General features: G+C 44.5%; 1 protein-coding gene across 2 annotated transcripts in view; it reads right to left on the reverse strand.

The window, feature by feature from the left end:
* Positions 1-7774: 7774 nt before the first annotated feature.
* LOC135510515 (ephrin-B2-like) overlaps positions 7775-19141 on the reverse strand; it is a 106734-nt gene continuing 95367 nt past the window's right edge. The window contains exons 3-5 of one of the 2 annotated variants that reach the window (XM_064931514.1): positions 18439-18531; positions 15116-15187; positions 7775-11221 (exon numbers count right to left, since the gene is read on the reverse strand). In XM_064931514.1, the coding sequence (XP_064787586.1) occupies positions 10770-11221; positions 15116-15187; positions 18439-18531 (617 nt within the window). In that variant the 3' untranslated portion in view covers positions 7775-10769. The remainder of the gene's footprint in view (positions 11222-15115; positions 15188-18438; positions 18532-19141) is intronic. The other variant, XM_064931515.1, reaches the window with a different exon arrangement.

Below are 19141 nucleotides of genomic sequence, written 5' to 3' on the forward strand. Positions count from 1 at the left end.
CTATCTAACCAAAAACATAGAGACCCAGAAAACCTGAGTCTAAGCCTTCACTATGGTGAATCATTAAAACATTACAAAAATACACTACGGAAAAAGAAGGAACAGCACGTCAGAAATCAGCTCAGTGTAATTTAAGAATCCATAGAATCTAACCACTTCTGGAAGCAACACAAAGAGTTCTGTTATCTATCAAAACAGAGATGTGTGGATAAACCACTTCTCCATCTTTTTGACTCTATAACAAAACATATACATGAGCAATTACAAATCTTAGAATCAGCTATTAAAGACTACCAGAACACACTGGATTCTCCAATTACATTGAATGAACTACAGTACCAAATACAAACCCTCCAACCCAAAAAGGCCTGTGGCGTTGATGGTATCACAAATGAAATGATGAAATATACAGACCACAAATTCCAATTGGGTGTACTTCAACTCTTTATTAACATCATCCTCAGCTCTGGCAACTTCCCCGATATTTGGAACCAAGGACTGATAATCCCAATCCACAAAAGTGGAGACAAATTGGACACCAATAACTACCGGGGGATATCCGTCAACAACAACCTTGGGAAAATCATCTGCATTATCATTAACAGCAGACTTTCCTCAGTGAAAACAATGTACTGAGCAAATGTCAAATTGGCTTTTAACCAAATTACCGTACAACAGACCATGTATTCACGCTCCACATCCTAATTGGCAAACAAAGAAACCAAAACAAAGGCAATGTCTTCTCATGCTTTTTGACTTCAAAAAAGCTTTTGACTCAATTTGGCATGACGGTCTGCTATACAATTTATGAAAAGTGGTGTTGGGGAAAAAAATACAATATTATAAAATCCAGGTACACAAACAACAAGTGTGCGGTTAAAATTGGCAAAAAAACACAATTTTTAACCCCACCGGGCCGAGGGGTGAGACAGGGATGCAGCTTATGCCCCACCCTCTTCAACATATATATCAACGAATTGGTGAGGGCACTAGAACAGTCTGCAGCACCGGCCTCACGCTACTAGAATCTGAAGTCAAATGTCTACTGTTTGCTGATGATCAGGTGCTTCTGTCCCCAACCAAGAAGGGCCTACAGCAGCACCTGGATCTTCTGCACAGATTATTTCAGACCTGGGCCCTGACAGTAAATCTCAGTAAGACAAAACCAAAAAAGTTGCCAGGACCACAAATAAAAATTCCATCTTGACACCGTTGCCCTACAGCACACAAACAACTATACACACCTCAGCCTAAACTTCAGAGCCACAGGTAACTTCCACAAAACTGTGAACAATCTTAGAGACAAGGCTATAAGGTCCTTCTATGCTATCAAGAGGAACATACAATTTGACACACCAATGAGGATCTGGCAAATAAGTTACAGAATCCATTGCCCTTCATGGTTGTGAGGTCTGGGGTCTGCTCACCAACCAAGAATTCACAAAATGGGACAAACACCAAATTGAGACTCTGCATGCAGAATTCTGAAAAATATGCACTGTGTACAACGTAAAAAAACAAATAATGCATGCAGAGCAGAATTAGGCCGATATCTGCTAATGATCAAAATCCAGAAAAGAGCCGTTAAATTCTACAACCACCTAAAAGGAAGCGATTCCCAAACCTTCCATAACAAAGCCATCACCTACAGAGAGATTAATCTGGAGAAGAGCCCCCTAAGCAAGCTGGTCCTGGGGATCTGTTCACAAACATAAACAGACCACACAGAGGCCCAGGACAGCAACACAATTAGACCCAACCAAATCATGAGAAAACAAAAAGATAATTACTTGACACATTGGAAAGAATTAACAAAAAAACAGAGCAAACAAGAATGCTATTTTGCAGAATACCTGAGCACTGTGACTGAACCAAAATTAAGGAAAGCTTTGTTTGACTATGTGCAGACTCAGTGAGCATAGCCTTGCTATTGAGAAAGGTGGCCACAAAATGAGGTAGAAACTGATCTGCACTTCCTAACCTATCAAATGTCTGACCATATTAGAGACACATATTTCCCTCAGATTACACAGAACTGCAAAGAATTAGAAAACAAATCCAATTTTGATCAACTCCCATATCTATTGGGTGAAATACAACAGTGTGCCATCACAGCAGGAACATTTGTGACCTGTTGCCACAAGAAAAGGGAAGAACACAAATCCATATTTCTGTTGATTTATTTCCACTTTTTTTACTTTAACTATTTGTACATCTTTACAACACTGTATATAGACATATTATGACATTTCAAATGTTTTTATTATTTTCGAGCTTGTCTGAGTGTAATGATTACTGTTAACTTTTCATTTCACTTTTGTTTAACCATTTCACTTGCTTTGGCAATGTAAACATATGTTTCCCATGCCAATAAAGCCCCTTGAATTAAATTGAGAGAGAGAGAAAGAAAAAGAGAGACACAGAAAGAGAGCCGGACGGACAGTCTGACGGCCTGACAGACAGACCGAAAAAGCGTGATAGACGATTAAACTCTGTGTCAAGGTGAGTGAACGATGACAGCAGAGCTGAGAATGGTAATTACCTGTCCCTTCCCCAGCTCAGCCTGTACTTTGTAAACACAGAGGGTCACAAAGATCCCATCCAACCACACTGCTTGACCTCTGACCCCTAGCTGTCTCTCTGCTCAACTCTTACCATGACATTTCCGAGTTCACCTGTCCGTCAGGTGGAGGCCACCCACTCTCTCTCTCTTTCTCCGCCTCCCTCTCTCTTTCTCGTTCATATTGCTCTCTCTGTATGTCTCTCGCTCTCCCTCTCCCTTCCTCACTCGCCCCCTATCATCTCTCTTGCTTCTCTCTGTTTGCCCTTCAAAAATCTTGGCATATTAATCACTCAGCCGCCATAATCGTATGTTTCCCACTCCGGCGCTTTGATTTGATATGCAGATTCTTGAGTACCTTTATACGATTTACCGAGAAGCGAGAAAACATCTCCCTCCATCGTTGACCTTCGCCTATCCCCATGGCAACGACGTCTTAGCGCGATTGTTTCAGCGGCAAGTCAAGTGGGCCAATCCTTGGGTTTTAACTTGCCGCCGAAGATTTGTGTGTGTGTGAGTGAGTGAGTGTGTGTTTGCCGAAGCTTTTCAAAATCTAATTTAGGGGATTATCTGTCTATTGATTTTACTTAAAGTGATTTTTTTTAGCTGGTGTTATAAAGTAACAGTGATGAGACGACACACACACAGAGACACTCAGACACACACACAGACTAAGAAAGTAACAGTGAGAAGTCGTGGTGTTAGGCTTACTTCCTCTAAGAGGCTGGAGGAAGCTCAGCCGTCTTGCCTGGGAGAGCACTGTGTGTGTGTGTGTGTGTGTGTGTGTGTGTGTGTGTGTGTGTGTGTGTGTGTGTGTGTGTGTGTGTGTGTGTGTGTGTGTGTGTGTGTGTGTGTGTGTGTGTGTGTGTGTGTGTGTTCATGCTGCATAGCTATCATCCTCATAAAGCATTAAAATTCCACTTGGTGCATTGAACTTGAACAGATTACCAGAGAAATGATTACCATGAAATGATTACCGTGAAATGATTACCATGAAATGATTACCGTGAAATGATTACCGTGAAATGATTACCGTGAAATGATTTCCATGAAATGATAAGAAGACCACAGGAGTCCAACTAAACAGCACTTAAATCCTAATATATATTGCAAGCTAATGCATTACAGGGCTAATGGGAAAACACCTTTGTCAAGTTGGTGACTATCGTTGCTCACTGCCTTTCAAAGTGTGTTGTTTATGGGAGTCAACATTGTCAGACCTGCACCTACATGTCGACTGCTTGAACTTTACAAAACATGAACTTCGCTCTTCACCAACTTCATCCTGTAGCCATCACCTACACCTACATTGAGAGAGGCTTTGTTGGGGCGGCAGGGTAGCCTAGTGGTTAGAGCGTTGGACTATTAACCAGAAGGTTGCAAGTTCAAACCCCTGAGCTGACAAGGTACAAATCTGTCGTTTTGCCCCTGAACAGGCAGTTAACCCACTGTTCCTAGGCCGTCATTGAAAATAAGAATTTGTTCTTAACTGACTTGACTAGTTAAATAAAGGTAAAATAAAATAAAAAATTGGCAAACAATCATCAGGGTGTTTTAATTGACTCACACGAATGTAACCAAAGAAGACTGAAAAAAGGACCAGTTAGCCGTGATTTATGTGTACAGTCGATATATACAAATAGAATGTGATATTTGAGACTCTCTCTCACTAAGTGATTGTACAATGTACGCATAATATTACACTAGGATTTCAGTATGTGAGTGTGTGATATGGGGGTCAGATACATTTCATTCGGTTCATTTCGACATTATATAGAAAATGTTTATACAACTATGGCAACACTGCCATGTTGATCTGAGCCTTGCTGTTGGGAAACCACATTACTGTCCGACTTTCAGGTGTCACAGAGGCACTTCCTCTGACTTCACTCCTCCACTTTCGTCTACTGTCGGTTCCTTTTAGCTTTACCACTCAAATGTGGCCGTTAACATGAGCTTTTAGTGGCTAGCAGAAGCTAACAGAGGCTCACTCAAAGGCTAACAAGAATACATTAACATTAGCTGTTTTAGCGGCTAGCGGAAGCCAACAGAATATAACCGTTTTAAGCCTAGGTTGTCATGGTATGGTCAGTGACTCATTACCTATTTAAATACCACACTCTTTGTGTGTTATGGTGTGTGTGTCTAATCTCCTCTCACAGGCCACAGATCAAACAGTATGTCGCAGCTGCCTGGTCATCTCTCCCTAGGCCACCTTGGTGAGTGTGTGTGTGTCTTTCTGGGATCAAAACGGCTGGAGCTACCAGACGCCAAGGGTTGCCATGGCAACGAGCCAAAGGGACCATGTAAGGAGGAAGTAAGAAGATGGGGAGAGGGAGAAAAGGAAAGAAAGAAAGACTGGAGGCGGAGAGAAAGGTAAGGGGAATATAGGAGAGAAGGGAGAGACAGGAGAGGGGAATAAAGAGAGAAAGGTAGCTGGTACAGAATGGGAGGAAACAGGGAGAGGAAGTTGGTACAGAATGGGAGGAAACAGAGAGAGGAAGGAAGTTGGTACAGAATGGGAGGAAACAGAGAGAGGAAGGAAGTTGGTACAGAATGGGAGGAAACAGAGAGATGAAGGAAGTTGGTACAGAATGGGAGGAAACAGAGAGAGGAAGGAAGTTGGTACAGAATGGGAGGAAACAGAGAGAGGAAGGAAGTTGGTACAGAATGGGAGGAAACAGAATGAGGAAGGAAGTTGGTACAGCTGCATATGTTACAACTGACGTCATTTATATCGATATGTTGCCAAGCAACAATAAGGAAACTGGGGTAGATAACCGGCTGATCACACAGTGTGTGTGTGTGGACTGAATGGGTACCTTTAAATAGAGGAACAGTGACAGGATGCCTGCTGAGACAAACCCCTATAGGAGAGATAAGGAGAGAGACCTGACAGGGTCTATCCACAGGGTTACTGAGAGACTGGGCCTCACAGGAGTACATGAACTCTTTCTCTCTCACACACACACACACACACACACACACACACACACGCACACACACACGCACACACACACACACACACACAATAATGAACTCACAACCAGATCAGAGTGGTGCTTAAACATTTTTTTTTTAATCAACATTTTTCCAAAGCAGGAATGTACTAGTTTTCCCGTCTCTGTAGGGGTGTGTTGGAGTATAGGAGGAGAGGAGGAGGTTGAGAGGGGTCATAGTAATGGGGGGAGGGGGGAGGAGGGGAGGGAGGGGGACACAAAACCCATCTCACACATTAGTGTCCCAATACAGTCTCAACACGCCACGTACAAGAGCCAACTCGCTCTCTCTCGCCTCGCTTCGCTAGCTATTGGCACAAAGAAACACACACCACACACCACACACCACACATCATCAGAGGGGTGAGGAAGGAGGTGGTGTGCGTTTTTACAAAACAGGAAACCTCTCTTTTCGATAGGAGGATCTAGCTAGCGTCCATGAGAAAAAGCACATTGAGAACAGTCCAAAGCAAACAGTGAAAGAGAGAGACAACCTGCTAGATAAACACTGACCGACATGAAAACTAAAAAGCTAGAGCTTTGAGTCCTGGAGGGAGCTTCTTCCCAGAGAGAAAGAGAAGAGAGGGGGATGGAGAAGGAGAAGAGAGAGACAAAACCCACTGGGCACACACTGGTGGATTCAATGTTGTTTCCACGTCATTTCAATGAAATTACGTTGAACCAACGTGGCATAGACGTTGAATTGACGCCTGTGTTCAGCGAAGGAGCCATTTCTTCAGAGTAGCAACTCCACAAGTTCCAGAAAGAAAATTCAAGTGTTAATTTCTGTGGCAGTGGCCACCTTGGTCAAATAATGTAATTTCAGTGTCGGATGATTCCAGAATTCAGACACCAGAAAAGAGTTTGTAGTTTATTCAGACACCAGAATAGAGGTTGTAGTTTATTCAGACACCAGAATAGAGTTTGTAGTTTATTCAGACACCAGAATAGAGGTTGTAGTTTATTCAGACACCAGAATAGAGTTTGTCGTTTATTCAGACACCAGAATAGAGTTTGTAGTTTATTCAGACACCAGAATAGAGTTTGTCGTTTATTCAGACACCAGAATAGAGTTTGTCGTTTGGCTTGAGGTTGTTTTTTAAAGTATATTCCTGTTGGTTGTTTATTTGTACTGTAGACAGGACAGACACATACACACAGACCAAGATGATGGTAGAGTACACACAGACCAAGATGATGGTAGAGTACACACAGACCAAGATGATGGTAGAGTACACACAGACCAAGATGATGGTAGAGTACACACAGACCAAGATGATGGTAGAGTACACACAGACCAAGATGATGGTAGAGTACACACAGACCAAGATGATGGTAGAGTACACACAGACCAAGATGATGGTAGAGTACACACAGACCAAGATGATGGTAGAGTACACACAGACCAAGATGATGGTAGAGTACACACAGACCAAGATGATGGTAGAGTACACACAGACCAAGATGATGGTAGAGTACACACAGACCAAGATGATGGTAGAGTACACACAGACCAAGATGATGGTAGAGTACACACAGACCAAGATGATGGTAGAGTACACACAGACCAAGATGATGGTAGAGTACACACAGACCAAGATGATGGTAGAGTACACACAGACCAAGATGATGGTAGAGTACACACAGACTGGGGAGAAACTTTCCCCAGATTTTGTCAATTTCTCTTAACACTTTCTAAGTTCAAAAAGTATAATGTGAACAGATAACACAGCATACAAATTATATGAAACAGAGAGCGCAGTTGTCATTGCAACACATTTAACAGCAATTTTCCAAATGAAGCTTCTCCAACAGGCACATGAATAACACACACTTTGAGTGAAGCTTCTGGAACAAACACACCCCTGTTGAGCATGAGGGATATTTCAAAATATGGCACAGTATCTATTGTCTTCTATTTTGTGTGAGTACGTACGTATGTATTCAAAGGTTGTTGTGGCTGTGTTGGTCTAACACTTGTCTCAACAATACAGCGGCTAGCCTGTACAACATCACTGATCACACGGCATTGAAAAATGTTTTGTTCTAGAAAAAGGAAGTGAAAACGGGTATCATTAGACAGGCTTATAGTGAGACTGACAGGAGCTGTGTTTGAGGAAAAACACCCATACACATGCACGCACACGCACGCACACGCACGCACGCACGCAGGCACGCACACACACACACACACACACACACACACACACACACACACACACACACACACACACACACACACACACACACACACACACACACACACACACACACACACACACACACACACACACACACACACAAACAAAACCTCTTTTCATCCTTCCGTCACACACAGAGGTTGACTTAATCATGGGTAGAAAGCCAGGACTGTGTGAAGAATAGGGAGCCACATGAGAGCAGTCAGTGTGTGTGTGTGTGTGTGTGTATGTGTGTGTGTGTGTGTGTGTGTGTGTGTGTGTGTGTGTGTGTGTGTGTGTGTGTGTGTGTGTGTGTGTGTGTGTGTGTGTGTGTGTGTGTGTGTGTGTGTGTGTGTGTGTGCGTGTGCGTGTGTGTGTGTGTGTGTGTGTGCGTGTGTGAGGCAGAGATGTAGTGGTGTTGAATGCAATCAGTATGTATTTGTTCTCAGTATGTGTGTAAAATCAGCGTATTGTTTTGTATGTATGTATGTATGTATGTATGTATGTATGTATGTATGTGTGTGTGTGTGTGTGTGTGTGTGTGTGTGTGTGTGTGTGTGTGTGTGTGTGTGTGTGTGTGTGTGTGTGTGTGTGTGTGTGTGTGTGTGTGTGTGTGTGTGTGTGTGTGTGTGACAGTGAAAGAGAATGTGAGAGGGATCAGTGTGTCTGCAGAGAGAGTGTCTATCATTATAATCAGCTTAAAGAGTGTGTGTCTCAAATATAAAGCTGTTGTGAGGTAAAAGGGGAGTATGTCTGTCTATCTGTCAGTGTGTGTGTGTGTGTGTGGGGGGGGGGGGAGATTAAATCTCTCCTCCTTATTCCACAGTGAGGTTTCCCCCCTGAAATCCATTTCAGTTGCGTGTCCGTTCCTCTCCTCCCTCCTCCTAGGGTTCATCACTCCTTCGCAGCACTCCATTAAAGGAAAGACTCCTATCCTTCGCCGCAGTCATCGCCTCGCGCTCTCTATCCTTTCAGGGATCCTTCTCTCATCCCTCAATTCAACTCCTATCCTCCTCCTCTTCTTCCATCTGTTCTCGCGTTCCTTTTCTTTCTTAGTGTGTAAGTCCTTCTTCAGTTTTTTCTCTCTGTCTTTTAACAGAAGTTCTGTTTTTAGTCACTCTCTTTTCTCCCTAGACAGTGACTCCGGTTCACCTTCTTGCTTTTCATTTCATTTATTTTGGAACCTTCCCTCGTTTATTTTCACCCTTGCTTTTTCTTGTGTGTTCAAAAACATTTGAAAAAAGAAAAAAAAAGAAAACGTTCATAGATGGTTTCTACCTCAACAACTTCCACAAACGAGGTCTAAACTTCAAAACTACAGCATATTACAAGAACTATAAAAATATACATAGGGGTGGGAGACCCAGAGGGAGACAGGGAGGGAGGAAGGGAGGGAGGGAGGAGGCGATGAGAGAGAGAGAGGGAGAGACCTCAGTTCGCCAGGAAAAGAAAAACAAAGGGATTCAATTAATTTACAACTCAAAGGGGAAGGAAATAAGGTCATGTTTCTAAAAAATAAACCAGCGGATAAAAAATATTGAGCAGTAACAGTGGAGTTTTACAAGTGGAGGAATAAAAATGAAAAACAATAGAAAACAAGACGTCTAAAAATGACTGAATATTCATATATATATATCATCTATAAGTGTTGATAGCGATAAAAAAATCTCACTTTCTTCCTATATTCGCTCACTTTTTTGAGTTTTGGTTTTTAAGACAAGTCTAAAGAACAAACACACACGCACATTCTCACGCACGTAGTGTATACACAGAGAAATACAGGCATACACACACACACACACACACACACTGACACACAAAACACACACATACTCGCTGTACTAAAGCACACACACCTGTACGTGTAGCAGTGTCATAATTATTATCCTAGTCCCACATACACAAGCACACACATACACACGTTATTAAAATATACAAGAATCTGAATGTCACTAAGACTCAATTGGTCTGACCTCTGGCACCTGAGCCTGATCACGTGGCGAGAGAGTCAGAGGCCCCTGGTCCAATGAGAAACCATACACACACAAACAAACAAACTAACATTAGGGGACACAGTCTGTCTCAGGGGCCAGTCAAGGGCCAGTCAGGGGCCAGTCTCGATAGGTCTGCTATAGCACAGCACTGGAGATACAGACAGAGTTCTCTGGTTGGTTGGTAGTTGGACTGTAGGTTTTCTAGGGTCCGAGTCCCATAAGGCCATGCTGTGGCGTTACTAGTGTGTGTTCTCCCACACTAGCTTGGTGTGTGTTCTCTCACACTTGTCCTCATGGTGTATAGGGCGGGACTCTTCTCTTCAGCTCTGGATGGGGGGTTTCGATTCGCTGTGAGAAAGAAAGGGTTCGTAGCCCAGAGTACTTGTCATTGCTGTCCTCTTTAAAGGGCCCGGGGGGGGAGGGGGCAGTAGGGGGGTTATATATTAAACCTTCACTTGGCTTAGTGACACAGTTGAGTGAAGAGTGGTGGGCGTGAAGGATGGCCTCTTCAGTAAGCTAGACACACACACTTGTGGCTGTGGCTGGGGTTGGATAGGGCAGTTCATATGCTGTATAGTGCCCTAAACATCTGCTTTTGGAGTAAGTCATTGAGGGACTGTTGTAGGTAGGTTGTAGGTGGTACTGTACTGTATAGAACAGGGTATATTGTAGGTAGGTTGTAGGTGGTACTGTACTGTATAGAACAGGGTATATTGTAGGTAGGTTGTAGGTGGTACTGTACTGTATAGAACAGGATATATTGTAGGTAGGTTGTAGGTGGTACTGTACTGTATAGAACAGGGTATATTGTAGGTAGGTTGTAGGTGGTACTGTACTGTATAGAACAGGGTATATTGTAGGTAGGTTGTAAGTGGTACTGTACTGTATAGAACAGGGTATATTGTAGGTAGGTTGTAGGTGGTACTGTACTGTATAGAACAGGGTATATTGTAGGTAGGTTGTAAGTGGTACTGTACAGTATAGAACAGGGAAGGATGGTAGTTGGTGGTACTGTAGGTTGTCATGGTGACGACCTTCATACTTTGTAGTAGATGTTGGCTGGGCTCTGGGGGGGCATCTCCTGGACGATGTAGACGGGGTGGCCGTAGTCCCCGCTCACCTTCTCGTAGTGAGGGCAGTACGCCGAGTCCGAAGTCCGCAGGGGGATGATGATGTCACTGGGTTCTGAGCCGTTGTTATTCCCGCTCCCGTGGCCACCGCCGTGCCCACCGCCGTGCCTCTTGGGGCTGGTGAGGGAGGACAGCGACAGGGGTGGGTGGTGGGACTCCGAGTGCTTGGCGTGTCGCCGCCGGTAACACACCACGCAGATCACCGCAGTGACCAGGAGGAGAAAGGCGGAGCCTCCTGCGGCGCCGGCGATGACAGCCACGTTGGAGGGGGGAAGGGGTCCGTTCTCACCACCCGTGCCTCCCGAACCACCGCCATCACCGCTAGGAATCCTGGGATGAGTGGTGTTACCAGCACCACCTGTAAAATAACACAATAAATGTTTACTTTAAAAGGATACTTTGAGATTTTGTCAATGAGGCCCTTTATCTACTTCCCCAGAGTCAGATGAACTCCTGGATACCCTTTTTGTCTGTGTGCAGTTTGAAGGAAGCAGATAATTGCCCTCATTGCCAAAATCCCAAAATATCTCTTTCAATTTCCCTAACCTTTTACATTTCATATGTTCAGTGTTGGTTGTAAGGGATAAATATTTTCCCGAAATAAGCCAAGTTTCAATACTGGATTCATTCATATTTATCCCACGAAATACTGCAAAAAATTTGAAGTGGCCATTTAAAGCACTGAAAACCAAGTCACTATGCCAGAGTTCTCCCCAAATAAGAGGGGTGCTGTGCCACCATGTGAAGATCACAGAGCAAATGAAACTGATATTTAGTCAAGATAGTGACTCTATCTTTGATCACCAATGACATTGTTGTGAATAGCGAAACAGGTCATTCATAAATTCAGAGCATTCTCATGTTCCTCAACTACTAATTCAGCGCATTTCAGCAGTAGGCTATCTCGACACAGAGTGTACTCCGAGTAGGCTACAGCGTTGTCGAATCATACAAAGTTTGTCACGCCAGTCAAACAAAAGTCAAATGACCAAAGTTGCGAAGCTTGCTAGATCACTTCCTTCAACGATTGACAGAACATCTCATATATTTGGCAAAATCTAGTTGATGATTATACAGACAGCAGATCAGCTCATTAATTAACAGGGAGATGAAGAGTGGAAATAGTTTAAATATCAACGTATCTTAACGGGGACCAAGACCGTTTCAAAAATATCCATATCTACTCCTGAGTGGTGCAGCAGTCTAAGGCACTGCATCTCAGCGTTAGAGGTGTCACAACAGACACCCTGGTTCGAATCCAGGCAGTATCACAACCGGCCGTGATTGGGCGGCACAGAATTTGCCCAGCGTCATCCAGGTTTGGCCGGTGTGGGCTGTCATTGTAAGTAAGAATTTGCTCTTAAGTGACTTGCCGAGCTAAATAAAAAAACACCAGCCTACTGTTTGTTGATCATACATTCTCTACTGAAGCTTTCATAAGGGCAGAGAAGCGGGCAAATGTTATAGCGGAGAGATGTGTTTTGATAATGCAACCTATGAATTACAGAATAAAGTTAGGAATTTTCATGCGAGACAGTAGTCAGGATTTGGGTTTCAGTGGGATTGGGACTGGATCAGAATATTGCCTCGGCTCTAGAACAGGAGAAGATAGAATTTTCCCTCATGCCTTTCTGAATTGTTAACAGACAACCTATCTAGTGAATTGTGCACAGGTCTATCAAACTGTCTGAAGAGTCACAATGACAGCTCAAAGAGGCACGCGTTATTTCATAGAGTATTCCGTAAAGGGTTCCTGTAGGGTTTATAGACTGCATTCGCGTGTGCAGTCGGGAGTGTCAATTATACATGTGCTTTGAATGAATGGCAACTTTGTGTGAAGTAAATACGCAAGGATGAAGGCTTCTATGTGACAACCTGTTTGGATAATGTGCTATTTCATTTTTTTGCTAATTTGCTGCTGCGTTATTGCGACATTGTAGAAAATGTCATTTCCAGGGGCCTGTCATTGAATGTTTGTGTTTCCTGGGATCCCGGTTACCCATGCTAATCCCTAGTTGGGGGTAACGTGTTTCAAAACAAACGCAGTACAGTAATTAAATGACTTTTGTGAATAACGACAAGAAAGTCCAGCGTTCTAATATTATGTTCTATAAACTCTTTATGTACCATAACTCAGGTGGTGGAACCAACGTTTTGGCAACGTGCCTTTTCAGAGTGTAACCTCTTACATGTACATACTACGCGCCAATAAACAGTCAACACCACAGCAAGGTGACTAACAGTCTCCCTTCAGTTATAGTGGCACGAACACGAAAGGCTACACCAGGAGGAATGCAGCAAAAATGCAGCCAATGTGACCGTGACCATATGTGGTCTGTCTATCCACATGAATAAGTGGATGGCATTGGATATAAGAGTGTCTGGAATGTCCCTGTGTGCCTGTGGAGAGGCCTACTGAGAGGCTGGCTCTGGCTTGAAGCCACAGCAACCTACAGTGTGTGGATCAAGGTAGCGCTACATCCCTCAAGCCTAACAACGCTGTTTACGTAGCATTAGCGCTATCCACATGAAGGAGCCCGAATGGTTGGGTGGTTTGTGCGGTGTCCCAAATGGCACCCTATTCCCTATGTAGTGCACTACTTTTGACCAGGGCCCATTCCCTATGTAGTGCACTACTTTTGACCAGGGCCCATAGGGCGTTGTGCAGGACTCTGGTCAACAGTAGTGCACTATATAGGGAATAGGGTGCAATTTGGGAAGTCATCTGGGTCTCTATAGCTTGAGACCACACGGTGAAGCTGCCTGGTTGGAACCTGGTCCCAACCGCAAGGTCCGACCGCATGTACGGTTACGGCCCAGCAGGTGTCTGGTGGGTTTGGGACCCCCTGTGAGGAGTGGTCGTGTTGCCTGTGCGAACGTTGGTGCTGGTAGCGTTTAGGGTGGTAATGCGAAGCGCGGCAGTGGGATTGGGTTATCATTATTCTTGGCACATTCCCCACTCATTTTCTCTTTCCTCCCTCTCTTCTCTCATCTCGTCTTCCCCTCACTCTGTGGCTCTCCCTCTCTCTGGGTCATTGTGGACATAATAACATCCCCCCCTCGGCTCGCCCTTTCATCACCCCCTATTGCGAGCTCCCCTACCGCGTACACAGGACTAACTGACTGACTGACAGAGAGGCAAAACGCTAATACTAGTCGCCAATTCCACTCTCCCCCTCTCGCTTTCTTCCCTCCCTTCCCCTCTCGTTCCCTCCATCCCTCCATTACCCAAACATCTCTCTCCATTACCTCCAACTCCTTTCACCAGCTCTCTCTATTATCCTCATATTCCCTCGTTCTCCCTCCCCCTCCCTCACCACTCTCTGTCTCTTTCCTATTCAACAGTACAGCCATCTAGTATCCCTCCCTCTCGCTTCTCTTCCCTTTTCAGTGTTTATCCTCTTTCTCTTTCAACAGCTAAAGCCATCTTCTTCCCTTCTCACTCCCCTTTTCTGTCTTCCGTGCTTTTCTCCATTACTCTCATCAGTTCTCTCATTTACACTTCACACTAGAGAAATGGCCTGCGTGGCAGCATCCCAAATGGCACCCTATTCCCTACATAGTGCACTACCTTTGATTAATGCCCTATGGGCCCTGGTCAAAAGTAGTGCACTGTATAGGGCCCAGGGTTTAGTTTGGGACACAGAATATGTGTCTGGGACAGAACAACCCAGCACACAAAGAACAGGTCAACAAGCTCCCTGCCATGAGGCAACATCCCGCTCCTCTCCTCTCCTATCCTTTCATCTTCCTCTTCTCTCCTCACGCATCAGCTACCCTCCACACCTCTCCTCTCCTGTCCTCCTTCCCCTCCTCTATCTCCCCCTCCTCTCTCTCTCTGCTCAGATTTATAATTTTCCTCTCCTCTCTTCTCTCCGCGGACCAACAGAAACCAGGCCGCCCAAACTAACGACCATAATAACTCTTTCAAATTGCGCCCCCGGTCTCCCCCCTACTCCCCCCTCTCTGGGTAGCTATTAGTGCTGTCGTTCCTCGCCTGCGCCACTTAGCTCTGAGGGAAGGAGAGGAAAGGAACGGATGGACAGAGAGAGGGATGAGAGCGATGGAGGGATGGAATTAATAGAGACCCCACAGATGTTGCTGGCTCGTATCCTCCATCTGTCGTTTTTCTACCGTCCCTCATTCTCTGTCGCTTCCTTCCTCTCTCTACTCACTCGCTTTTTTTGTCTTTTTGGTTGAAGTTTGTCCTCATGACAGTGTAAGTGTGTAAGCTCTTCCACACCCTTCTTACCTGTATTTCTGGTGTTGGTGCGGCCCGCGCTTTGGTCTGGTTTGGCAGGTTTCGGGGGCAGTCCATAGGGGTCTAGCAGAAAAAAACAGGGGTACACCCCGGTCAAGATAACACAACCTCAAAACAGGTACACCAATAATAAGATCTCTGTGGCGCTAATGCAACGCCTCTGGGGCCCATTAAATGAAACTAAATATTGATCGTCCTCCAACGTCATTTTCCAAAAGAGCTATCCAACGAGATTAAAATAGGATACTTAAAGAGTTTCCATTTGTAAAATGACCACAATGAATATAAAACTGTAATAAAAGCCCATCATCTCCAATTACCACACCATCCCATCTGTCAGACAGGGAACAGCCCCACTGAAGTGCTAGGCTGCGTCCCTATGGGCTCTGGTCAACAGTAGTGCACTATAAAGGGAATAGGGTGCCATTTGGACACTTAATATCTTCTAGCCATGGCTATGACAGAGTCCCATATAGATTTACTGAGGGGGACATAATAAACGTCCCTATTGTGCTGAGTACACAGAGACTGCACAATGTACAGACACACACGCGGACACACAGTCTATGTGCAGAGCTATAATTCTACACTAACTGACATTTACGGAGGTTCATACACAGTGGCAGGTATTATTGGTCAACGGGCCCTCTGATGAAAGACAGCCAATCAGAACTTGGCATGAGGGGAGTTTGGATCAATATGACTGCTGGGGCTGCTGAGGGTGGACTCTAGTGTGTGTGTAGGAAAGAAGAGAGAACGAGAGAGAGACTGTGTGTATGTTTCTCAGAAAGTGTAGGTGTGTGTGTGTGTGTGTGTGTGTGTGTGTGTGTGTGTGTGTGTGTGTGTGTGTGTGTGTGTGTGTGTGTGTGTGTGTGTGTGTGTGTGTGTGTGTGTGTGTGTGTGTGTGTGTGTGTGTGTGTGTGTGTGTGTCAGAGCAGAGCAGAGCTGAGCAGTGCTCCATCTCATCGGGGATCTCTATGCGGTGGCACAATGTTTGTTAAGACGACGAACAGAGCAGACATGACCTTTCAGACACACAACATATAACACAGAGAGAAGAGGAAGAGAAGGAGAGAGGACGAGAGAGAGGAGAGAGATATAGAGAGGGGGAGAGAGAGAAGAGACAGAGGAGAGAGGAGAGAGGGAGAGAAGGAGAGAGGGAGAAAGAGAGGAGAGAGGTAGAAAGCGAGGAGAGAGAGAAGGAGAGATGGGGTGAGGAGGAGAGAAAGGAGTGGGGAGAGAGAAAGAGAGAGAGAGATTGGGCAAGGAGGATGGCGTGGGGTGGGGGAGAGGGAGGTATTGAGGGAGAGAGTGGGGGGTGGAAAGTGCAAGGAAGATGGGTGGGGAGGGAGGGAGAGCTTGAGTGAAAGAAAGAAAGAAAAAGGGAGGGGGAGAAACGGAGAGCAAAGGGGAGAACAAGAAAGGTGAAAGAGAGTCAATGATGCCGGTTTTCATTGAACCACCAATGAAAGAAAGAGAGAGCGAGAGAAAGAAAGAAATAAAGTAGATATAGAGGGAGTGCTATGCATCTCCTCTGGGTGGGCTGTGTGTGGAGAATGATGGAGAGATAGAGACAGCAGCAGCACTTCCCTCTCAGGATAAGAGCTTCCACAATACGCACAACAACACACAGAGCAGATAACACTGTTGGGGAAATGTGTGGGAGAGAGGAGGGAGTGGATTATATTATGAGGAGTGTGTGTGTGTGTGTGTGTGTGTGTGTGTGTGTGTGTGTGTGTGTGTGTGTGTGTGTGTGTGTGTGTGTGTGTGTGTGTGTGTGTGTGTGTGTGTGTGTGTGTGTGTGTGTGTGTGGACGGGTGTACGTATGCATGTGGGGTTGGGTAGAGGAACGAGGGATGAATGGGTGGGGTGTTCAATGAGAATGCCTATGTGGGTAAAAATACATTATTTGTGTGTGTATTAGTGCTGAGCAATTAACCGAAATGTGGGTTATTTATCCGTTTTTAAACTAATTGAAGTTGGTTCAATTATTTGAGTTCCATTTAGTTTTTCTGTGAGTTCAATACGGACATTTCACAGATCCAGCCTGAATTGTTCGATGTAGTAGGGAGTTGTAGTTTCCAACAGGCCAATATTCTACATAGTTTAGAACATAAATCTGGTAATTAACTACAATGACCACAATCCATTGCGCATCTACTTGTCCGGCCTGTGTTTTTTGTACGCCTGCTACAGAAGAGTCAGAATGCACGATTGTGAGAGCAGCTGTTGCTTCGTGAGGCATCTCTACCTGAAAATACATGATCTAAGTATGATAGTTGGTACTCAGCAGTCATAAAAGTATGCCTTCTTTATGTTGAAGAACTACAAAATAGTGTTTTTGTCAGAAAACATAGGAAGCAGCTTAATAGAGATGAGATAATGACTTGGAATGAAATAATAAAGTCATCAATAAAACAAATGTAATATACACAACAACTGAAGTATTTTATTAAGGTAAAGTGAAGTGAATAAATGATGGTTAATAAGTGATAAGCAGTAATGGACAGTCACTACCATCATGGGACATTGATTCACTGTTTTATTCTGTGCTGTTACAGCCTTCAACCCAAATAATCTAAACCGTGAGAATTGTTGAATAATCGAACCGACACAGAACTGACCTAGTGTGTGTATGTGTGTGTAAAATTCTACTGACCGCTGTATTTATTTGTGTGTTTACAACCAAGTATGATAATGTGTATCGAAGAGAAAGTATGACTTTCATCTAAAACATTGGCCTCTCTCCGTCACCCAGGGCAACCGCAGCAGTAGAGTCATTAACAGGGCCAATAGAGACCCTTTCCTTGCCACGGTATACATACAGAGCCAGGAGCTCCATCCAGGTCTGGGGACGTCGGGAGATGACATGGACACCGGCAACTAGGAGCAGTAGCGAGCGCTGTAACCTTCAAGTTGGTTTACTCATCTGCCTCTGATTCTGAAGGTTGCAGGTTCAAATCCAGTGATAGAAAGTTGTTTTTGAGATGTTTGTTTTAAGCCTATCCTGAGCTTTAACCCTAACCTTAACCATTCGACGGGAATGCCTGCACTTAACCTTAAACACTTTTGAGAAACATCATTCTGACGTGAGACTGTGAGAACAAGTTGGTGTGAGCGGGCATAGGGAGCCAGTATCAGAGAGAATAGTGGTGTTCAGAGTGTTAGTGAGTGAAGTCAACAGGCCTCATTAGAGCTGTGTGATCCTGGATGCTCCTCTCCTCCAGCTCTCTGCCTCGAACCAACACTAATACACTCCGAGGAGAATATAGTAGTCGGTGTGTGTTTTTCACTGCGTGTGTGTCAGTACTCACTCTGCCCCACTTTAAGGACCACTTTCATGCCCTGCGTGGCACACACTCCTCCCCTCATACTCTCCAGACCCTGGCGCGTCCCATCTGACGTAGCTGGAGGGGGAAGAACATAGAACACATTAGGAGGAGTGTCACACACACACACGCACGTGCTCACACACAAACAAATGCATGTACACACGCACTTATGCACACACATACAATACCCCTCCCTCCACTCTTCCTTTCACAACGCCTCCCATTCATACAGCCAAACCATTCTACCCAACCAAAACATGAGTGACATTTGCAGGCATAGTGATTAAACTCACACAGAAGCCGTGAAATGTCACAGTCCTACAAGATGGGAGGCTTTTAATAGGTGCTAAGGTCTCGGCCCAGAGGATCTCATTTAACAGCCTACTGACTGAGCCCTGTGGACTCAGTCACTAATACAAACTAATTAACTTCAATAAACTGCCCTGATATAGAAGTATACTATGTAGACTGGACCAACACACTGGAGGACAGAGAGATGGGCTTGTAGCTCCAGACTAGATGATGATGATGATGATATTATTATTATGACGAAGGGACGACAATCAAAGTTTATGATTTGTGATATAAAATGGACATCTGCAATAAGTAATGGAACAGTATGTACAGCAGTATGGTCATTTAGCACTTGTGTTAAGCACTTGTGTTAAACATTTTGGTATTTGAA

Source organism: Oncorhynchus masou, chromosome 23 (genome assembly GCF_036934945.1).
Source record: "Oncorhynchus masou masou isolate Uvic2021 chromosome 23, UVic_Omas_1.1, whole genome shotgun sequence".
Classification (NCBI taxonomy): Eukaryota; Metazoa; Chordata; class Actinopteri; order Salmoniformes; family Salmonidae; genus Oncorhynchus; species Oncorhynchus masou.